Below are 22770 nucleotides of genomic sequence, written 5' to 3'. Positions count from 1 at the left end.
CAGTACATCAGTGTAATCAATTTTCTATGATTGGCACCATAGCTTGTAGACTCTATAACTTTCACACAGACCAAATAATTTACACTGATTTGTGTTATTTTTACCAAAGATATGTAGCAGTATAAATTTTGGGCAAAATTTAAGAAGCAAAATTACTAATTTGCTAAATTTTATAAAGGAAACGAAAGAAGAAAAGAAAAATGCATTTTTTTGCAATTTAGAATTTTTTCATTTATAGCGCAAAAAATGAAAACCCCAGAGGTGATCAAATACCACCAAAAGAAAGCTCTATTTGTGTAAAAAAAAAAGGCAAAGCTTTCATATGGGTACAGTGTTGCATGACTGATTAATTGTCATTCAAAATGTGAGAGCACCGGAAGCTGAAAATTGGTCTGGTTAGAAAGGGGGTTTAAGTGCCCAGTGGGCAAGTGGTTAAAGAGCCACCTCTGCAGGTACCTACTCCCACTTCCACCCGGGCCACCTAGGCGATCCAAGCGGAAGTTCTCCTCTCCCCCTTCAGTTCGCTTTCTGCTGAGAATGGGTCACAGGAGTTCAAAACTAATTGCACTCCTGTGACCCATAGAAGAGGCCCAGCCAAACGAGCTCAGGCTGGACTTCTCCTTTAACTGGCATTGTCTGCAGATGGAAGCTGGATTAAACAGAGTAAGTACAAAGTAACAATTATACTTTGTAGCTCTCTATTTGGCATGTGAACAGTGTTGATAAACATTGGAGGGGTGATTTACGAAAGCCGTGCGCCATCAGTAGAGGCGCATGGAGAGGCGCAACGCATATTTCCATATTGACGACATGGTGCGCTGGTAACAGAGCTTGAATCCCCCATTTACTATAGCGATCTCAGCGCATGGGAGGATGCAATCTGTGTGCCACTATGGACATGGCACACGGCATCTCCAATTCAATATTAACAGAAGATGGAGGTGCCAATATTATGGGGTGATGTGAGGAAGTTTAGTAACAACTGCCCAAGTAACAAATACGCCCAAAATAGAATGAGAAAGTAACTTTTTCAGAGATAGCCTGCTGCGCCTGCAAGTGCGTTTAGAACTGCGTGAAATCAATGTAAGCACTGCGCACGCGCAAGCGGCTCTTACACTTATTCACATGAGTTTGTTCATTGCGCGGCCAAAATCTTAGTAAATGTTAAGCAATGTACATGCAATTGCATGGGTTGAACAGGCGCACCTCTAATCTTGTCAATTTTTTTTTTTTTTAAGCTGGTTCACCTTTATGTTTTTTTTTTTAAGGAGATTTGCACACAGGTCATGTTAGAGTGTTATGTTGCCAACATGTGACATGTACCTTGTTAGAATTATGTAAAAAGACTCTCTCTCCTCTAGTTCCTTTTTTAAAGCCTAAAAGGGCATTTAACCTTCCCCCTCTAATACATATGATTTCCTTGGGCTAGCTTTTGCTTTTAAAGGGGAACTCCACTCCATTCTCAAAAGGCCATGAGCTGCCTTCACCAATACAAACCACATCTTTTTCCAGAGCATACAACAGGTACAGCTAGGAAAGGGGCGAGAAGAGCGATCGCCCAACCCCCTCCTGAACCATACAGGCCACATGCACGCTACATAGCAGCCTGCCTTTGGGGCATGTTGGGCTCAGCCCAATACAAACCATAAACCACCTTGTACCCACTAGTTTAAAGGGGCTTTCCCCATTCCGTAAAGCCCCCTGTCTTCAGCCCCCCACAACCCCAGCCTAGGGTTGTATGGAAGAGGCCCTTGTCCCCCTGAATATGGGAACAAGGTGGTTGACTTTTGGGGTGCCCGAGCCCCTCCTGCCCCCAAGCTTCCACTCCCCTTTCATGGGCTGGCTCGCTGTGTGTTTGGCTAGGGGTTTGTTAGTGTTTGGGAGGGGCACAATATTTTTTATTTTGGGGAGGGTTTTTTCATGTGGGGTTCTCATTTAAAGCCTTAACAGACACAAATGGCCTTGTATGTATTGGGGGGGGGGCAGGCCTTTTTTTTTAAACTTATTTTTTAAGATTTTGCAGCTGCAATGTAGATCTTTAGGTTTAATTAAAGCCGTACATCTTGGAAGAAGCATTTTGGATACATGCTACAGATGCACCACTTTACAGGAGTAAGCCCCCCCCCCCCAAGTTACTAGCTTTTAAGCAATTTAGCATTTTTATAGGCACTTCTCCTTGTTTCATTTTGGTGGTTGTCAAAATTGGTGACATTGATATATGTCCCTCAGGGTGGGACCTGGACCCCCATACCCATTTTAAGGGCAATAACTAGAATATAAACCAGCCGCGTGTGTGTCAAGAGAGTACATTTGGGTGTCCTTATAGAGTTTGTAACACATGTATTTTCTGTTTGTATTTTGTTTGTATTTTGTTTGTTATGTCTTTGCAAAACAGATGTGTTTTCGAGCAAGTATTTTTTATGGTGTTTGTATTTATTTTTTGGGGGGGGGGGGATATTTTTCCCAGAAATATTTGTCAATGTGTGTCGTTTGTAGGTTGTTAGTTTCACTTTGATTTAATTGTCCGTGCTGCATTATTTTGCAAAATCTTCCTCAAGATGTTGTGACTAATGTTTAAATCCTTAAGAGACTGTCCGTTTGTGGGCGCTGTCCTTTTAACTCCTGTTAATTTCCTCTGCAAAATGGTCAGACCTCAAAACCATATTCTGTTAGTGTCTCAAATTTAACAGACGTGTTTTTTGCTTTCCTTGCTCTTTTCCAAGTCCTTCTTTGTTGACCAATAAAATTTGTAGCAAATTTTAATGTTTTATGTGTTTTGTTACTTGTTTTGCAGATGCATGCTCAATCCAAGTAATGCATTTTACACTCCCCCCCCCTCCCCCCCAAACAATTTTCATGGAACAGATTTTCCCGTTGCAGCTTAACTAGGCTGATTTTCATGGCAAAAAAAGTCTAAAAGTCATTTTGCTGGTGCTTTTATGGTAGCATATGCATGGATTGTGTGTATGTTGCCATGGATAGGCACCAAGAAATGAAAATTACAGAGAGGTAAGTATTCAATTTTCCATTTTAGCGCAGTGGTTCTTAGCCTCAGTTCTCAAGTACCCCCAACTGGACGTTTTGGGAATTTATCTTGGCTAAAATAGCTGTCCAAAATACCAAGCCATTGACTGATTTAAGGCACCTGTGCAAGATGAAGGAAAACCTGCAAGCATGGCCTGTTGGGGGTACTTGAGGACAGGGTTGAGAAGCACTGATTTAGAGAACTGAGCTAAAATCTAGCTCAAGACAATCCTTTTCTAATTGTGGGCATTTGAGGGAAACGAATTGAGTGTTAGAACCCCTGCTTGCCTTTTTAGGTTGGGCTTTGTGTCCCTTTTCTGAAAATTGGCTTCACTTCCTGTCACATAGCCAAACAGGTGGTGGTAGGGTAAAACCCTACCAATGTCTTTCATTGGGGACACACAGGTCAATCTAACTAGTGTCCCCATTAGGCAAATTACACTCTATCACTTTGTTGTGTACACCCCAAATTATTAGGTATTTTGGGGTTTAATAAAGGCAAATCCAGTTTGCACTACAAGTGTACTCGCTGTAAATCTGAGGGGAAGCACTGGTGATTTAATCATCCAATCATGTAGACAGTAGTGTATTTAGGTTTCGTGCTGCCCTAGGCCTCACTAAACTCACACACCCCTAATTTAAATATGACCCACCCCTTCTTGTCAAGGTCACACCCCTTTCCGTTTATGACCCGCCCTGTCATCTGTAAACTACACACCTTCCTTTTTAGGCTCCACCTTTTAGTCTTAGATCTCCACCTCTTCTTCTCTCCACATTAAAAGTGGGTACCAAGTGTAGCCTCCTCACTGTCCTTCAATGCAGCCTCATCAGTATCCATCAATGCAGCCTCACTGGTGCCCATCAATGTAGGCTTACCGGTGCCCATCAATGCAGCCTGGCCGGTGCCCATCAATGCAGCCTCACCGGTGCCCATCAATGCAGCCTCACCGGTGCCCATCAATGCAGCCTCACCGGTGCCCATCAATGCAACCTCATTGGTACCCATCAACGCAGCCTCACCGGTGCCCATGAATGCAGCTTCCCCAGTGCCCATGAATGCAGCTTCCCCAGTGCCCATAAATGCAGACTCACAAGTGCCCATAAATGCAGCCTCACCAGTGCCCATAAATGCAGCCTCACCAGTGCCCATCAATGCAGCCTCACCAGTGCCCATCAACGCAGCCTCACCAGTGCCCATCAATGCAGCCTCACCAGTGCCCATCAATGCAGCCTCATCAGTGCCCATCAATGCAGCCTCATTAGTGCAGCTTATCAGTGGCCATCAGTGCAGCATATCAGTGCTGCCTTATCAGTGGAGCTTAAGGCTTTCACACTCTGGCGCTTTACAGGCGCTATAGCGCTAAAAATAGTGCCTGCATATCGCCTGTAAAGAGCCTCTCCTGTCTCTCCAGTGTGAAAGCTCGAGGACTTTCACATTGGGTGGTGCGCTTGCAGGACGGTAAAAAAAAGTCCTGCAAGCCGCATCTTTGCAGCGCTGTAGGATCGGTGTATACACCGCTCCTAAAGCGCACCTGCCCATTAAAAACAGTGGGGCAGTGCCGCCAAACCGCCGTATGCAGGCAGTTTCAACCCTTTTTGGGCCGCTAGCGGGGGTTAAAACCGCCCCACTAGTGGCCGAATAGCACCGCCCATTTACCGCCAACGCCCACCCCAGTGTGAAAGTAGCCTAAGGCTCTGTTTCCACTAGTGCGACTTTTCATGCGACTTGGGACTGAAAAGTCGCATGACAAATTGTTTCCCATGATTTCCAATGAGTACCGTTCATATCTGTGTGACTTCAAGTCGCAGCGACTTCAAAGTAGTCCCTGCACTACTTTGGTCCCACTTTGATGCGACTTGAGGTCTATAGATACAGGCATTGCTTCAAATCGCGGTAAAAAGTCGCGGTAAAATCGCGGTAAAAAATCGCGGCAAAATCGCGCGACTTTGGGGACGCACTAGTGGAAACCTAGCCTTAGAGTGCCGCCTAATCAGTGCAGCCTCAACCTCTTTAATGAGTTGGCATTGATTTCAGCATGCATGGAACACTTTTCAAATGCTGAAATTAAACAGACCACATTCAGTGAAAGTTCATGAATATACAGATCATGCTATTGCAATGAAGTGATCCATGCTGCAAACTCATTAAACAGTCCACCTTCAGTGAAAGTTCATGTACTGCAAACTTTGCAGTACACATACCTCTCAACTTTGGAACTTGAGAATGAGGGACACCTAGGGATGGAAAAGACATGCGGAGAGCATCGCGACAATAATGGGCGTGGCTTAAATGCGTTGAATTTTGAGGTAGCTTAAAGGAACATGGTTAAATAGAGTCTAAAAGCGGTATTAAACCCACAAGCAAACATTTATTATATTTCAACTTACAAATTCTTAGATGTGATGGCTGCATTAGTTTTCTTTTTCTTTCTTTTTTAGGCTTTCTTCTTTTTTCACCTGGTGATCCAGCCAGTATGTTTTTTTTTGTGTTTCAAAAGAACAAGCTGTCCTGCAGATGTAGCCATTAGAGAGTAGAGACAAACCATTTACCATTGACAGGGGTGCTTACAATGATCAGCTTTTATTTATGTAAGATCCTGAAAGAAAAAATATGTTTGCTGGAATTGCTTATAAAGTGTTAGTGTATTTAAATCTTCTGGTCCATCTAACACTCCCCTCCCTCCAGATTGACAATGCTGCTGTTCAAAGGTGCCCCCATTGCTCTTTCATCCAGAGTTGTATCTCACTAATACAGGAGGTGTGTTACTGACCAGATCACCAGGTGAAAATCCTAAAAAAAAAAACCGAATGCAGCCACTAATGATTACTAAGCTGCAATATATTACATTTTTAAATTTGGGTTTATTACGGCTTTACAGTGTTATATACTGTACACAGTCGTCTGCAGTCCTTGTACCCACAAAATACCACAAAATACTCCCAAATCTCTATGAGTGATAGGCCCACTGACATAAATATACACCATGTATACACTCAGATACAGTCACGGACTGAGGTATAATTAGTCACCCTTTATGTCAGAATGCCCCCTTCACATTAAAGTCCCCTCCTTCACACCAGTAGTTCCCCTTTACATCAGAAGATTCCTTACATTAAGAGCCACCCTTTCACATCAGAGTCCCCTTTTACAGCAAGAGTCCTCCTTTACATCTGCAACGGCCCTTAAATTTGGGGCCCCTTTCTCATCAGAGTCCCCCTTTAACATTGGTAGTCCCCCTTTAACATCAGTAGTTTACAATTACATCAGCAGTCTCTCTTGACATCAAGAGTCCCCCTTTACATCAGGCACTGGGGGGTGTTAGGAGGGGTGATCCAGGGATATGAAATCCATAGACAGGGATCCTAAGCCTAGGATGAAAACAGCTATGAGGGAGATAGTGCAGGCTGGATTACAGTGTGAAGTGGAGGGAGTTGGGCTGTAGACAGGAGAAGTATCTGGGGAATGGAGGAGCCCAGGAGTCTATCAGGAACTTGTGGCAGGGAAAGGGTGCAATGCAGGCATTTAGTGAAGAGGGAAAGGAGGTCTGCTGTGTGGGGATAGGAGTGACTGATAACAGTGAAGAGGAGATGAGTATTAGGATCAGAGATGCCATCGGGGGAGGAGAACAGTAATCAGAGCTGGGGGACTTGAATCACTGATTGCAGGGAGAGGAGTAGCAGAGCTGGAGCTGTCAGTGGTGGGGAAGGAGAGGGTGGGTAAGCAAAACTGTAAAGTTCCAATGTGACAGTGGCAATACAGGGGTGCTACAGTGACATCATGAAGCTGGAGAGGAATGAGAGCACATTCCGCACTCTCTCCTGTTCTCCTGATTTGATTTTGCTCATCCAGAGCTAAGCTGACAGGAGTAATGATGCCGCTGTCACTACTCCTGTCAGCCTTGTAGTGGCAGAAACGCTCCACCCGGCACCCCCAGCTCACATGTTGCCATCATATTTCTGCTTCCCCCTTGTCCCTGCTCTGTGCCCCTGCCGCAGCCACTGCTGCCTAGATGATAATCCCTGAACAGTTCATACACCCTCCACGTACCTTTCCTTTACAGTCACCGCTGGCTGCAGTCCTGCCTTCTGCTCTCAACACTTCCTGAGAGAGTGAGGCAGACAGGCATCCCCTCCATATCATTCCGCCAGGGAGAGATAGGCTGGGGGCCGGAACTTTAAACTAACTGTCGCCAAATGCGGCTCTAGCTGCCTCCGCCCCTACATAAAAAAAAATAGTTCCCGCTCTGCTACTGCCACCTGGGGCCCCACTGATGGAAGGATGGGCCCCCGAAAATGAAAATTGGTCAATCTATTAGCTGGCCTTGAAAACTGCCTGCACTTTACAAGAGTGAGTGGCAGTGGAGGCAATGCGGGAAACAGCTCAGCTGAGCGGGACTGCGGGACATAAGTCCGAATCCGGGGCTGTCCCGCAGAATCCGGGACTGTTGGGAGGTGTGCAGTACATGAACTTTCACTAAAGGTGGACTTTTTAATGAGTTTGTAGCATGGATCACTTTTATTGCAATAGCATGATCTGTATATTCATTTCCATATTAAGCACAGATTGGCTGCTTGGCTCACGCACATTACAAAAGCAAGAGTCATTTATTCAATTGTACCTGCTGTCCTGGCCAGGGGGTTCCCCTCGTGGTTCTTTCTCCTCCTCCTCCTGTCATCAGACAGACCCTGCCCCAGTAGACAATGCAGTGAGCAAAAGCCGCACGGAGGAGGGTAGACAGAGCTTTAGGCTCCACCTCTGCCAGTCCAATTACATGCAGACAGTCACCGGCCGCTCTGCCTCCCCCCCACCAAGCACACTGTCGCTGCCGATACACCATACTACAGTACCGCTGCAGCAAGCCGGCCGCCGGGAGCTGCATGTATGCGGGAGACGGCCGCGGGAGCCGGGACTCGGCGAGGAAGGTCGGGGGGGGCTTTTCGCCACCCCCCCGCAAAGTGCCGCCCTAGGCCTGGGCCTTGTCGGCCTAGGCCGAAATACAGCACTGCATGTAGAAGCAAAAATGCTATTTTTATTTTCCTTGCATGTCCCCCTCGGATCTCCAGCAACTGCACTTCCAAGTGAAATTGTAGTGCAAAGTGGATTTGCCTTTAGTAAATAAACCCCAAAGTCCAAGATACATAATTTGGGGTGTACAGAGCAAAGTGATAGAAGGTAATTTACCTAATAGGGAAACTATTTAGATTGACCTGTGTGTCCCCAAGGAAAGACATTGGTAGGGTTTTACCCTCACTTCCTGTTTGGCTATGTGACAGGAAGTGAATAAATTTGAAGGAGAAACTGGCAAAACTTGTGAGGTATCTTCACCCTATCAGGGGTGCAGACATCCCCAAAAACTGACAAGACTTCTAATCCCTCTCCACTCTATCCCCAAGCAAAAATAAGAAAGGATTTCATTTAGTTTAACTTTGCAAGGACACATTCCTAAGTTCAACTGTGATGCTTGTCAATGGCCCATTTAGACCTTGTTTAATAGAAAACACCAGTTGCCTTTTACTAAAAACATTTATTAGTCCAGTCCTGGAAATCTGCATCTGCTTTACTATTATTCGCCAATAAAGTTATGGGCCTGTACTTAGATGCATGTCCCCGTGGAGCATATCTGTTTCCTGGAAGCGGTGGACAGCACACAGGAATGACATCACGCCCCTACAGGAAGTTCCTTGTACAGCTGCCAATTTCTTCCCACCACCATGCCCTGCTCACTGTTCTCTGAGGAAGAAATTATCCTTTTTTTTTTTTACATGGGGTGGTGTTTGTATGGGTCATGTGTGTATGTCTAAATTATTTGGCCTCAAAACGCACACCTACTTCCTGTGTATAGATTCACTTCTGGGCCAATGTATATTCAGTCTGAGGACTGTCACTCTGATGTCTGCACCTCTATCAGCACAGTGAAAGACAGCAATACTCCTTTGCTGGTTTAACACAGAGAGCTACACAGTGGCTAAAACTGTGAGTGCCGGTTGAATTTGTTCCCTTTTTTTGTCCTGTGTGAGGTGCGAATTTACTGCGATTTTAAGGCGAATTTCAGGAGTTGGTCATAGCTGCGATTAATGTTCTAGCCAATGGAATCATAATGGAAAAAAAAAAAAAAGGTGTTAACTTCCTGTGTACTTCCTGGTTTTTGTGGAGAGTAGTGTGGTGGAATTCGAAAATATCTGAACCAACAATGCGATTCCAGAACGATTTACATTGATGTCTATGGAGGCTAAATTCGCAACGCAGTAAACTCGCACAAGACCCTTTTTTTTATCGCATCGCATTCGTAGGGGAATCGCAACACATGTATGTAAACGACGGTCATTGAAAACTTGCATCAGTGTGAACCGGCACTGAATGTCTAATACCCCTGGAGGGTAATGCGATCTGGTGAGTGCTATCTGGTGAGTGCAATATATTACCAGCACCGAAAAGTCACTTGGCACTATTGTCACCTGAGAGAAAATAATCAGCACTAAACCTGAACAGTCACTGAACACAGTTTGAAGCACAAAGTCACTTTTAAAACAGTTGGACTATTTTTCCACATTTTTTGTTTTTTATTTTTTATATTCAATATTTTATATTCAATATCTAACTGTTTATTATGGAATATTCACTATTTACATCTGTGGTTATATGTTTATGGTTTGAATTCTGATACAGAGGATCAAACACACATTACTTTGCTTGCAAAAAGTGTTTCCTTTAAACATCCTCTATTCCCAGAGGGTGTAACACTTCTAGTTTATTATCATTTTTTGTTTCATTCACTGCATGATTATTGTATGGCTGCAATTCATCACTTTGACACCCACCAGAGGGTGTAACACACCTATTCTATTTGTGATTTTTGGCGTACATTTTTATTTTTTGGTTTATCGCACAACTTTATATTACTAGGAACATTAAATTGCACCATTTGCACACATCTACTAGCTTTGTCACAGGCAGGGGGTGCAACACACCTTACACCAAATCTTCTGATTTTAAAGCTGGTTTGAAATCCGAGTTTATCACTTTTTCCAAGGAGAGCAACACCACTACATAAATCTTTCTGGCCTAGGGCCTGACCCTATAAGTCAGAGGGTATAACACCGGGTTTTACAGCTTCACCACATCCTTATTTTTATCTTATATTTTGACATCTTAATATCTCTGCATAGGATTAGTGTTAAGCCAAAGGTACAGTTAAATTATTAGGCACTTTATTAAGAGGAGAATAGCGCCATTTCTACACCTTACCATTCAATGTATATTGCTTCCTGCTTCAGTGTGTGTGCATATAGATATATCTATAGATGTAGGTTCTTGTGTCCACCAGCAGAGAGAAATTGGGTAGATGCCACACTCCCAATTCTGGAGGCATAATAATGGTCTAGCACAGGGGTCTTCAAACTACGGCCCTCCAAGTTGTTCAGGAACTACAATTCCCATCATGCCTAGTCATATCTGTGAATGTCAGAGTTTTACAATGCCTCATGGGACGTGTAGTTCCACAACAGCTGGAGAGCCGTAGTTTGAAGATTCCTGATCACTTTATCATGTCTTGAAAAAAGGTGTGTTCTCATGTGCCTTGTATAATGCCCAAGTAATATCAATAGGAAATTACAAGTGGGTCATGGCACATCTACATAACAAATTTGGCACTTAAGATGGTCATGCACTATGCAATCTGATTGGCCAATCTCTGTACAACTCGATATTTCGGCAAAATAGGTAATAGGAAGACGCACTTGAACAATTAATTCAAATTATAGGAAATCAAACAGGCTCTTGCACTAAATCTAATTTATTTAAGATCTAACTGATTGTGGTGTATGGTCACCTTTAAAGATCAAGATCGGAAAATATTAATTTATTCGGTTTAGAAACTCCTCTCTGTTCTTTGTTATGTATTCAAAGATTTGGGTAAAAAAATTAAAAAAACACACTTCAAAGATATATTAGAAGTAATAGGAATGAGATTAGCATCAAAAGGGTTAATTAACTGAGAACACCTACTAACTGCCTAACAAGACCCATCCAATTACAAGAAATTAACCAATTGTATTGGGCGTTTGCTATTATCAATGAGAAAACTGCAGTTACCCTGGCACCAGTTGCAGTTAACATATATTTATTATCGTTATTTGCGCTTCAATGTGCGTTCGATTAATGACTTCTCCGGCGCACCAATTAATGTATGAACAGGTGCAGCGCCTTCTTCTTAGTGAATGACCCTCCCTGTGTCATTTTCTAATTTTCACAGTGGCAGCAGCAGCTCGTAATATACACTATATTATCAAAAGTATTGGGACACCTGCCTTTACACACACATGAACTTTAATGGCATCCCAGTCTTAGTCTGTAGGGTTCAATACTGATTTGGCCCACCCTTTGTAGCTATAACAGCTTCAACTCTTCTGGGAAGGCTGTCCACAAGGTTTAGGAGTGTGTCTATTGGAATGTTTAACCATTCTTCCAGAAGCAAATTTGTGAGGTCAAGTACTGATGTGGATGAGGCCTGGCTTGCAGTCTCCACACTAATTCATCAAAAAGGTGTTCTATCGGGTTGAGGTCAGGACTCTGCAGGCCAGTCAAGTTCCTCCACACCAAACTTGCTCATCCATGTCTTTATGGACCTTGCTTTGTGCACTGGTGTGCAGTCATGTTGGAGCAGGAAGGGGCTTTCCCCAAAAGGTTCCCATAAAGTTGGGAGCATGAAATTGTCCAAAATGTCTTGGTATGCTGACGCCTTAAGCGTTCCCATCACTGGAACTAAGGGGCCAAACCCAACCCCTGAAAAACAACCCCACATCATAATCCTCCCTCCACCAAATGATTTGGACCAGTGCACAAAGCAAGGTCCATAAAGACATGGATGAGTGAGTTTGGGGTGGAGGAACTTGACTGGCCCGCACAGAGTCCTGACCATAACCCCCAATAGAACACCTTTGGGATGAATTAGAGCTGAGACTGCGAGCCAGGCCTTCTCGTCCAACATCAGTGCCTGACCTCACAAATGCGCTTCTGGAAGAATGGTCAAACATTCCCATAGACACACTCCTAAACCTTGTGGACAGCCTTCCTAGGAGAGTTTAAGCTGTTGCTGCAAAGGGTGGGCCAACTCAATATTGAACGCTACGGACTTAAGCCTCGTACACACGCTTAGATTTTCGGACGACCGAACGTCCGTTTTTCTTGTGGCATGCTAGTCTCATGTCGAAAGCGAAGAGGTTACTCGCAATACGAACATTTTCGTATGACAGAATACAACGTGAGAAGGGACGCAATGTGTTGAATAGTTTTGTATGTATTCTTTCGTTTCTGCGCATGCGTAGTCTTGCTCTTACGATTTTTTTCGTACAAAAACCGTACTAATGAAACGAAAACCGGATGTTGTGTTCACATCCGACAAAAATGTTATAGTCGGCACGTCCAGATTTCGTCTGACGAAAAAAGCGAAATCGGCTGTCGAAAGCACCGTACTAACGATCCGAAAATCGGCAGACAGCTCGTCGTACGAATGTTTCCACCTGATTTTTGTATGGTGTGTACGGGCCTTAAGACTGGGATGCCATTAAAGTTCATGTGAGTGTAAAGGCAGGCGTCACAATACTTTTGGCAATATAGTGTAAAGTATATTGTACTGGCTGGACGTCTGGACCTTCCCAATCACCAGGAACAGAGACTTCATCAGATATCAAAGCTTTATTTTAACACATATGTGAGAACATTTAAAAATGAAATTGCTGAACTTGTTACAGTGAGTACATTAGGTTTTAATACATGTAGGTTGGCATTGTAAATTAGCTACGAAATTGAGGTTACCTATTAGAGAAATACATAGTTGGTTGAAAAGCTAAAGATTTAACTATCATATTCCCACCCAAAACTATAGGCTGACACCCATTTTGTAGATTTCATCTAGGCCCCTTTCGTTCAGAAATGGAATCTGAGTCTGTAGTTCAAAGGTACCGTGTTTCTCCGAAAATAAGCCCGGCTCTTATATTAATCTTGGCAAAAAAGACCCAGTAGGGCTTATTTTCAGGGTAGGGCTTTCCATGTGCTGTCTTCTCTCCCCATCTCCCTCCCTGCCTGTCAGGAATCCCCAGTGGCAAGTAGAACTGAGTTAACCACTTCCGGACCGCCGCACGCTGATATACGTCCTGACTTTGAAAGAGGATATCGTTGTTATAGCATAACCGCTGGTATCCTCTTTTTTGGTCGGCGGTCCACTTCAAGGTAAAAGTGGTCTCTGCGGCAGATTCGCCGCAACATAATTTTTATCGGTGGCGGGAGAGGCCCCCCTCCCGCCACGCTCCGGAGCCGTCGGCAGTGGCGGAGGCGATCGGATGTTGTGCCTTCCTTGGCATGGAGACAAGTGAGGGGAAGATGGCCCCCACCCATCTCCATGACATTGCAGGGCGGAAGCGACGTCCAAACGTCACTTCACCCATAGCCCTTAAAGGGCCATTTTTTTTGTATTCTTTTTTTAAATAACAATTTTTTTTTTTTATTGCATTTTAGTGTAAATATAAGATCTGAGATCTTTTTGACCCCAGATCTCATATTTAAGAGGTCCTGTCATGCTTTTTTTCTATTACAAGGGATGTTTACATTCCTTGTAATAGGAATAAAAGTGACACAATTTAAAAAAAAACAAAAAAAAAAACAGTGTAAAAATAAAAGGTAAAATAGATAAGAAAAAAACATTTTTTAAACGTGCCCCGTCCCGCTGAGCTCGCGTGCAGAAGCGAACGCATACATGAGTAGCGCCCGCATATGAAAACGGTGTTCAAACCACACATGTGAGGTATCGCCGCGATCGGTAAAGCGAGAGCAATAATTCTAGCCCTAGACCTCCTCTGTATCTCAAAACATGCAACCTGTAGCATTTTTTAAACGTCGCCTATGGAGATTTTTAAGGTTAAAAGTTTGTCGCCATTCCACGAGCGGGCGCAATTTTGAAGCGTGACATGTTGGGTATCAATTTACTCCGCATAACATTATCTTTCACAATATTAAAAAAAATTGGGCTACCTTCACTGTTGTCTTATTTTATTCATTCAAAAAAGTGTGTTGTTTCCAAAAAAAATACGACCTCTGCGCAAATACGACCGCCATTTTATTCTCTAGGGTGTTAGAAAAAAATTTGACAGCTGGCAGAAGGAGGAGAGCAGCGGCGGATCAGCTGAGCGCCAAGTGGCGCCACAACAAAGGTATTCACCACAAACAGACCACAGAAACGTACACAGTCTAGGCCACACAACACTATAATACAGTGCATTTTAGGACTTCACAACCCTTCCAAACTAGGGCTTATTTTCGGGGTAGGGCTTATATTGCAGCACTCCCTGAAAATTTACAGTAGGGCTTATTTTCGGGATAGGTCTTATTTTCGGGGAAACACGGTCGTTTTTGAGACATACAGGGGTATATTAAAAAAAAATAATAATAATTCATAGAAACTCGCCCGGTGAATGTACCACCTTACTAGCTAGGTAAAAAAAAAAGACGTGTTTCTAACTTTCTATAGTATAAGTTGTTAAGTGGCAGGATGTGTCTTTGCAGTATACGTTGCCAAGTGTCAAGGATTAAAGGAAATGTGTCTGCGTGGTTATTATTAAGCTGGCTGCAAGAATACATGTCAGCAATGCAAGTTCTATGATATGAACTATACAAGGTGCTGTATATACTAAGAGCAAAATATCATTGTTTATATTGCTTCTTTATACAATAGCTGACCCCTGTAATATTATGGATATATCTCTCATACCACAATGAGGGCAAAAAGCCTTGCAGGTTACTAATTTCAACACATTCACTGACCTCACTGCTCAACATTCTGAAATAAAAAAGCTATTGGTGAGATCAGCAAGAGGATAGAACACCGGTCTCATAGCCGATAGCATGAGAGACGGGAAGAGAGCACCATGGGGCAGATGGCGGGCACCTACATTTTTGGCAGATTTAAGTCAATTGAAAGACTCTCGGCCATCAATTTGCTAAAAATTTATAGTTTCATAGAGTAAAAGAATGCAACCACCATAAGAGCCCTTTCACACCGGGCCGCCCATAGCGTCGGCGGTAAAACGCCGCTATTTTTAGCAGCGCTTTAACGTCGGATTAGCGGCGCATTTCGGCCGCTAGCGGGGCGCTTTTACCCCCGCTAGCGGCCGAGAAAGGGTTAAAACCGCCCGCAATGCGCCGCAATAGCGGCATTTTGCCGGCGGTATCCCAGTGCTGCCCCATTGATTTCAATGGGGAGCAGCGGTGGAGGAGCGGTAAACACACCGCTCCTTCACCGCTCCAAAGAAGCTGCTGGCAGGACTTTTTTCCTGTCCTGCCAGCGCAGCACTCCGGTGTGAAAGCCCTCGAACTTTCACACTGGAGACAATGCTGCAGCTGTTTGAGGGCGGATTGCAGGCGCTATTTTTAACTCTATAGCGCCTGCAAAAGGCCCTCGGTGTTAAAGGGGTCTAAGGGTTGTTTACACCGCCGGTTTGTGACATCACTGTCCCACCCAATCAGAGAATGCCTTATATTCATTTAAAAAGATACAAGGCTTTCACTGTTTGGTGGCAGTGCTAAGCTAGCAACACCCTGTGGTTACTATGCACAATTGCAGCCTCTCTGCACTGGACACTGGACAGTCACTACGGTTATCTCTGGACCAACGTAACTTTGCAAAAAATTATGTCCTCTTTATGGAAAAGTATAACATATAGTCACTTTGTCACTTTATACACTTTAAAATCCTCAAAAAAACAAACAAAACAACAACAAAAAACATTACATTTAACTGACCTGACCACCTGAGCTCACTTTAGTAGGTCAGTAACATTTCCTAACAGGGTTTACCCATAATATAGTCTTGTTAGAGGTCCCATTCTAAAATCCATGGGCATTAATATGGCATTAGGAAGGTGTGATGATTACGTGTCCACATGGATATGGTCCATAGAGTGTATTTGCTGAATTATTATTTTAGGATTGTGATTTCAGAACCCTCATTTACATAGAAGGCAGCATTGAGGGGATCGGTAAAGGTGGCGGTAAAGGTGTGAAGGTGTCTAGTGGGGTCACATAATTGGTAGAAGGACAGACGTCCAACCTCATATTCCAGGAATATCCCAAATGACCGCACAGGGGAATCTGTGGAGATTTGGGTTTTAACATTGTTGTGCCACACGCTAAGGTTGGTATCTACACCTAAACCCCAGGATCTCTGATTGTAACCAATGCGTGAGTCGTGTCTTGTTGACTTCCTGTCCATATTATTGTAGGCAATGCCAATGCTACATTGTTTTCCCTTCACCTCCACCTCCCAGTAGTGATTCCCCGATGAGAAGCTGCACTCACTTAGTACATGGTGGGATCGGAACCTCTCTAAACCAATGTCTCTAGTCTGACGTTTTTCTGTATAAATGGCAGATCTGAGATCATCTGTTATATTAATTTTACAATGAGCTGTCTTTATGTCCAGGGTGATCTCTGACTTCTTCATCTTTGGAAAGGCATCCTTCAGCATCTGTTTATTTAGACCATCAGAGAATTGTAGGAGTTCCTTGTGCAGCATCTCAGAGATTGGTGTTTCATCGAACACATCACCACTTATTTGGCCATGTTCGACATTGAAGATCCCGATTAAATCGGTTCCCAGTACGCTCTTGATAAAAGTTAATGGATCACTTATCTTAAATAGCTTCTCGACATGATCAATCTTTTTGGACAACTCTTGGTTCTGCATCTCCAGCTTGTTTCTCCTTTCAAATATTGAGCCTGAAGCCTTTTTTTTCTGTGTGTAGACCTCATTCAGGACCTTGCTCTGAAGCTTCTCAAGGTCCTTTTTGATGTGTTGGATTTGGGAAACGACTCTTTTTCTGCAATCATCTGTTTTCTTTCCCTGCGCTGCCTGCTGGGCCTTCAGTCTACGGATCTGATCCTCAGTTTTATGTCTTTCCTTTCTCAGATTCTTTATAATTGGAATTAGGTATTCTTTGCCCTTCTCAGCAGAGTTTACATTCAGAGACATCACCTCGTGCCCATTGTGGTCTCCAGCTACGTAGCAGAGCAAACAGATGAAGGCGTCATCCTCTGTGCAGTAATGATTCAGGAGCTGCCGGTGCTCGGTACATTTCCTTTTCTCTGGGAATGCAGTAGGCTCTATCAGAACATGTTCAGGTGCAGTACTGTGCTTTGTTAGGTGTTTGCCACAAAGGGAAGCATCACAATGCAGACACGTCTTCTGTGCAGGGGCAGGGGCATCACAATAAGTACAAGGGACTATCTGTTCCACTGACATCCGCATTTTCTTATGGAGCATTGGCGGGCGTTCCTTAAATTGTGTCCTACATTTTGGACAGAAATAAACTTCAGAACTTTTCTGGGTGTCCAGCTCATATGAAATACAGGGTCTGCAGAATCTGTGTTCACATGGCAGTGACACCGGGTCTGTACAGGGGTCCAGGCAGATGGAGCAGCTCAGATCTTCCTTCACAGCTGCCATTCTGAAAATACACAGTAGACGGAAATGCACTGAGTACACAGTGTACAAGGGGTGGGAAATTAACCACTTTCAGCGTAAGCAAGATCAGGAAATTGCATAATCAGTCAAGCGTTAAACACACGTGTGTAGCAATTTATCCAGCAATAGAGATAGAGAAAAAGAAATATAGATACTAGGTTTATCCAGTCCTGTTATAACCCTTCCTTTTAGAAATATCACAAATTTCAAACACAAAAAACAATTATTTTTGTGTAGCAAGGTCTCCGGCCTCCTTCAGCCTAAAGTGATTGTAAGGGTTCGTTTTTTTATTTTTTTTAAATAACAAATATATCATACTTACCTCCACTGTGCAGCTTGTGGCCCCGGACATCCTCTTCTGGGGTTCCTCGGCGGCTCTCGCGGCTCCTCCCCACATCAGATATCCCCCTAGGAGAAGCACTCTCCTGAGGGGGTTACCTCTCGAGTCCAGCATTCGGCGTCCACAGCCGCCGTATGTATGACTCGGCCCTGTCCCCCGGCGCCTGCGTCATTGGATTTGATTGACAGCAGCAGGAGACAATGGCTGCGCTCCTGTCAATCTATCCAATCAATAGCCAAGAACCCCGGGCAGAGAGACAGCGCGTCCCCGCCAGGTCAAGTTCCAGGGTTCAGGTAAATAAAACGGGGGGGCTGGGGGGCCGGTCACTGCCAGGTGTTTTTTCACCTTAATGCATAGGATGCATTAAGGTGAAAAAACACTAAGGTTTACAACCTCTTTAATGAGAACCTGCAGAGCCAGAGATAGCTGACATCCTTCTGTTGTGAGGCATAGTGGGTGTGAGGTGGATAAAGTTATTGGGTGCCAGACACTTCTTGAATGCAAAAGATATTCATTTCTCTTACAGACTTTTATGGGGGAAAGAGGGTTGGGGCCAGGACACCCTTGAGTAGTTGCAAGTTCAATTAGCAGACTCCGAGACTTCAATAGGAGGACAGCCATGCAGGAAAAGGTCTCAGCGAGAAGCCACATCTGCACGTGCAGGAATGCTGTTTTTTGTGGCAACAGTCTTTAACAGTTCCTAACACAAACGTCTTTTACCTTCACTACAATTTCTCCTTGTAGTTCTTCAGCACACTGAGCTCCCGGTCTCTCACTAGACCCTCTGATTCACTGCCACTGAATCCCTTGAGCTCCTCCAATCTTCATGTATCTTCCTCAAGCGTCACCCCCGCCTCTCTACTGGGTCTCTAGCTTGGCACTCCCGATACTTCTCAAGCTTCACCCCACAGGCCTGCTCGGTCCCTGGCTTGACACACAAGGCTGCTCTGCAAGCATCACTTCCGCTGGTTGGGTCCCTGATTTGATCACCGTCTGAAGTTTCCAGATTCTTCACCGTCCTTGTTCGGTGAGAATACTGCTCCATTACTTGCTTCAGTTACTCACTGTGGTCCCTGGTATAAAAGGGGGTTGGTCCCTTAGCGGTGACAGCTTCCCTTCTACCTCTGACCACGACAGGTTCTCCAGCCGGCAGAACCGTCACTTCTGGTTGGACTGCAAGACGCAATCCCAACCCTGCGCTGCTCTCTTGCTTCTGGATAGGCCCTCAGACAGCCTAGCCACCAGACGCCCCCGGGATAGGCCCAACCTCTGGTCTAGCAGTGGCACATGTCCACCCAGACAGCCGTCCAGGTGGCACAGAACCCAGATCACCTGACTCCACCTGAATATATAGGTTCTCCCAGCAGGCCAAGGAATTCAAGAAACCCCCTGCCAATGCGCTGAGATACCCCACATACCCATAACCTGACCTTGGGTTGCCCTTCTCATATCTAATACCACCAAGTACCCGGCCACCTTGTGGTAAAAGAGAAACGTGCAATAAACGTAGGGAGAAATCAGTGGATCTCTTACAATCAGCCAGGATAATTATTCCTGGCAAATAAATTTGTGAGGAGCAAGCCTGCCTAAGCTCCAGGGTGCTACATTTGTAAAAAAAAAAAAAAAAAAAAGGGATATGTAAAAGTATGGTAGATAAGATAGTGGCAGGCTATGTACTGCATTGTAGTGTGTATCCAGTAGAGTGGAGAGCAGTATATCACACAGGGGTACAGGGTACAGATTGGAGTGCAGTACAGAGCACACAGCACAGTATATATAATGGAGTAGGGTGCAGTATAGAGCGCACAGCACAGTGTATAGAATGGAGTAGGGTGCAGTATAGAGCACACAGCACAGTATATAGAATTGAGCAGGGTGCAGTATAGAGCGCACAGCACAGTATATAGAATGGAGCTGTGTGCAGTATAGAGCACACAGCACATTATATATAATAGAGCAGGGTGCAGCATAGAGCATACAGCACAGTATAAAGAATAGAGTAGGGTGTAGTATAGAGCACACAGCACATTATATATAATGGAGCAGGGTGCAGCATAGAGCACACAGCACAGTATATAGAATGGAGTAGGGTGCAGTATAGAGCACACAGCACAGTATATAGAATGGAGTAGGGTGCAGTATAGAGCACACAGCACAGTATATAGCATGGAACGGGGTGCAGTATAGAGCACACAGCACAGTATATAGCATGGAACAGGGTGCAGTATAGAGCACACAGCACAGTATACAGAATGGAGCAGGGTGCAGTATAGAGCACACAGCACAGTATATAGCATGGAACAGGGTGCAGTATAGAGCACACAGCACAGTATACAGCATGGAACAGGGTGCAGTATAGAGCACACAGCACAGTATATAGAATGGAGCAGGGTGCAGTATAGAGCACACAGCACAGTATATAGCATGGAACAGGGTGCAGTATGGAGCACACAGCACAGTATATAGAATGGAGCAGGGTGCAGTATAGAGCACACAGCACAGTATACAGAATGGAGCAGGGTGCAGTATAGAGCACACAGCACAGTATATAGCATGGAACAGGGTGCAGTATAGAGCACACAGCACAGTATATAGAATGGAGCAGGGTGCAGTATAGAGCACACAGCACAGTATATAGCATGGAACAGGGTGCAGTATAGAGCACGCAGCACAGTATACAGCATGGAACAGGGTGCAGTATAGAGCACACAGCACAGTATATAGAATGGAGCAGGGTGCAGTATAGAGCACACAGCACAGTATATAGCATGGAGCAGGGTGCAGTATAGAGCACACAGCACAGTATATATAATGGAGTAGGGTGCAGTATAGAGCACACAGCACAGTATATAGCATGGAGCAGGGTGCAGTATAGAGCACACAGCACAGTATACAGAATGGAGCAGGGTGCAGTATAGAGCACACAGCACAGTATACAGAATGGAGCAGGGTGCAGTATAGAGCACACAGCACAGTATATAGCATGGAACAGGGTGCAGTATAGAGCACACAGCACAGTATACAGAATGGAGCAGGGTGCAGCATAGAGCACACAGCACAGTATACAGAATGGAGCAGGGTGCAGTATAGAGCACACAGCACAGTATATAGCATGGAACAGGGTGCAGTATAGAGCACACAGCAAAGTATATATAATGGAGTAGGGTGCAGTATAGAGCACACAGCACAGTATATAGCATGGAGTAGGGTGCAGTATAGAGCACACAGCACAGTATATATAATGGAGTAGGGTGCAGTATAGAGCACACAGCACAGTATATAGAATGGAGCATTAATTCGCTAATGTCATTCAACTGGCAATCCATGCATCTGGCACTCTGCATGGAGATTAGGGGGGTGGCGCCTCTGCGTCCCTAGTGGATCAGCTGCCACTGCTCCACACTGTACTCTGTGCTCTGTGCTCTGTACTCCACATCACACTACAAATGGCCGCTATGGGAAGAATATTTTTATAGTATGGGGTGGGATTAAGAGAAATGAGCCATGATTGGATGGAGTCATCATGACAGTGTTCAGTGATGGCTCTGACATTGTTCTGTGCCCTGATTGGGCAAAGCTTTAATTTCTTCAGCCAATCAGGGCTTTCAATGCACTGTGCGGCAGCGCAGTGCATTGTGGTCGTTCGGGGGGCTGAACGCCCCGACAATTCGGTTGTTCGTCGAACGGGCAAACAGCCAATGTTCGACACAAACTCACGCTCTGGCTGAACCGTTCGCCCAACTCTACTTGCTACGCATTGTGTATTTAATGCATTGCCTACATTAAGGTAGAAAACTCCTTACTGCTTGTTCTACCCCCAGCCCTGAACACTTACCTGACTCTTCTCACTGCTCCTGCACTGTCCTCACTGCAACACCGCTCCCCTGAGGAAGGAAGTCTATTTTGGTTTCTAAGACCTGTAAATAGGAGAAGGGAAAATGGAAAATATCTCCTCCCTTAATCCTATATCTGATAGTTACTTTTGTTTCTTATTCCTAGAAATAAGTGAAGAGAAAAATCAGTTTAGTTTCCTCCTCCCCTGTAGCGATGAGGACAGAGAATTTAGTTTCGTTTCTTACTCCTTTATGTGAAGAAGTGGAACTTGTTTTGTTTCTCATTTAAGATTCATCGTGTAAAACGTCATTGCTTGAGGCTTCCTTTCTAGAAGTAGATGTTTTTATTTAGAAACATAGAAAAGTGGCAGCAGAAAAAGTGTTTCATTGAGTTTGCCCGTTTTTGATTTTTTTTTTTTCTTTAAACTTTTTGTCTGAGTATAGATCCTGGGCTTGTTTAAATTTGTTTATTGTTGACTGACTTGCTACCTCTGCTGGAAGTCTGTTCAATGCATCAACGACTCTTTGTAAAAGATTTAAATAGCAAGCATAGAAGCCTATTGTCACATACTAACATCACTGTACCAACATCCCAAGAATGCCAAGGTAAATGTATGTTTCTGCAGGATTTTTACAAGCGCCAATCATCACATTGTCACATTTAAAGACATCAAATAATAGAGTACAGATGAGCTGGGAGGCTACATTTTTCTTTTCGTTGCTCGACTTTAGGAATTTATTCAAGGTGGTCTAGAATAAATATATATATTTATTTACACTATATTATCAAAAGTATTGGGACACCTGCCTTTACACACACATGAACTTTAATGGCATCCCAATCTTAGTCCGTAGGGTTCAATATTGAGTTGGCCCACCTTTTTCAGCTATAACAGCTTCAACTCTTCTGGGAACGCTGTCCAAAAGGTTTAGGAGTGTGTCTATGGGAATGTTTGACCATTTATCCAGAAGAGCATTTGTGAGGTCAGGCACTGATGTTGGACAAGAAACCCTGGCTCGCAGTCTCCATTCTAATTCATCCCAAAGGTGTTCTATAGGG

The 22770-nt window shown here is 44.3% G+C and overlaps 1 protein-coding gene and 1 long non-coding RNA gene across 3 annotated transcripts in view; both read right to left on the bottom strand.

Moving 5' to 3' along the window:
* The window catches only part of LOC141148634 (uncharacterized), a 165603-nt gene extending 157890 nt beyond the window's left edge, over nucleotides 1-7713 (bottom strand). Inside the window, exons 1-2 of the long non-coding RNA XR_012245237.1 lie at nucleotides 7644-7713; nucleotides 5413-5533 (exon numbers count right to left, since the gene is read on the bottom strand). This is a non-coding gene — a long non-coding RNA (uncharacterized lncRNA). The remainder of the gene's footprint in view (nucleotides 1-5412; nucleotides 5534-7643) is intronic.
* A 4992-nt stretch (nucleotides 7714-12705) lies between these two features.
* The window catches only part of LOC141148633 (tripartite motif-containing protein 75-like), a 19763-nt gene continuing 9698 nt past the window's right edge, over nucleotides 12706-22770 (bottom strand). The window contains exons 1-2 of one of the 2 annotated variants that reach the window (XM_073636256.1): nucleotides 21713-22400; nucleotides 12706-17520 (exon numbers count right to left, since the gene is read on the bottom strand). In XM_073636256.1, coding sequence (XP_073492357.1) covers nucleotides 15993-17519 — 1527 coding nt within the window. In that variant the 5' untranslated portion in view covers nucleotide 17520; nucleotides 21713-22400 and the 3' untranslated portion in view covers nucleotides 12706-15992. Of the gene's footprint in view, nucleotides 17521-21712; nucleotides 22401-22770 lie in introns of those variants that run through there. The other variant, XM_073636257.1, reaches the window with a different exon arrangement.

This window comes from Aquarana catesbeiana, linkage group LG06 (assembly GCF_042186555.1).
Source record: "Aquarana catesbeiana isolate 2022-GZ linkage group LG06, ASM4218655v1, whole genome shotgun sequence".
Lineage (NCBI taxonomy): Eukaryota > Metazoa > Chordata > Amphibia > Anura > Ranidae > Aquarana > Aquarana catesbeiana.
This window is presented reverse-complemented; position numbering and strand designations above follow the sequence as displayed.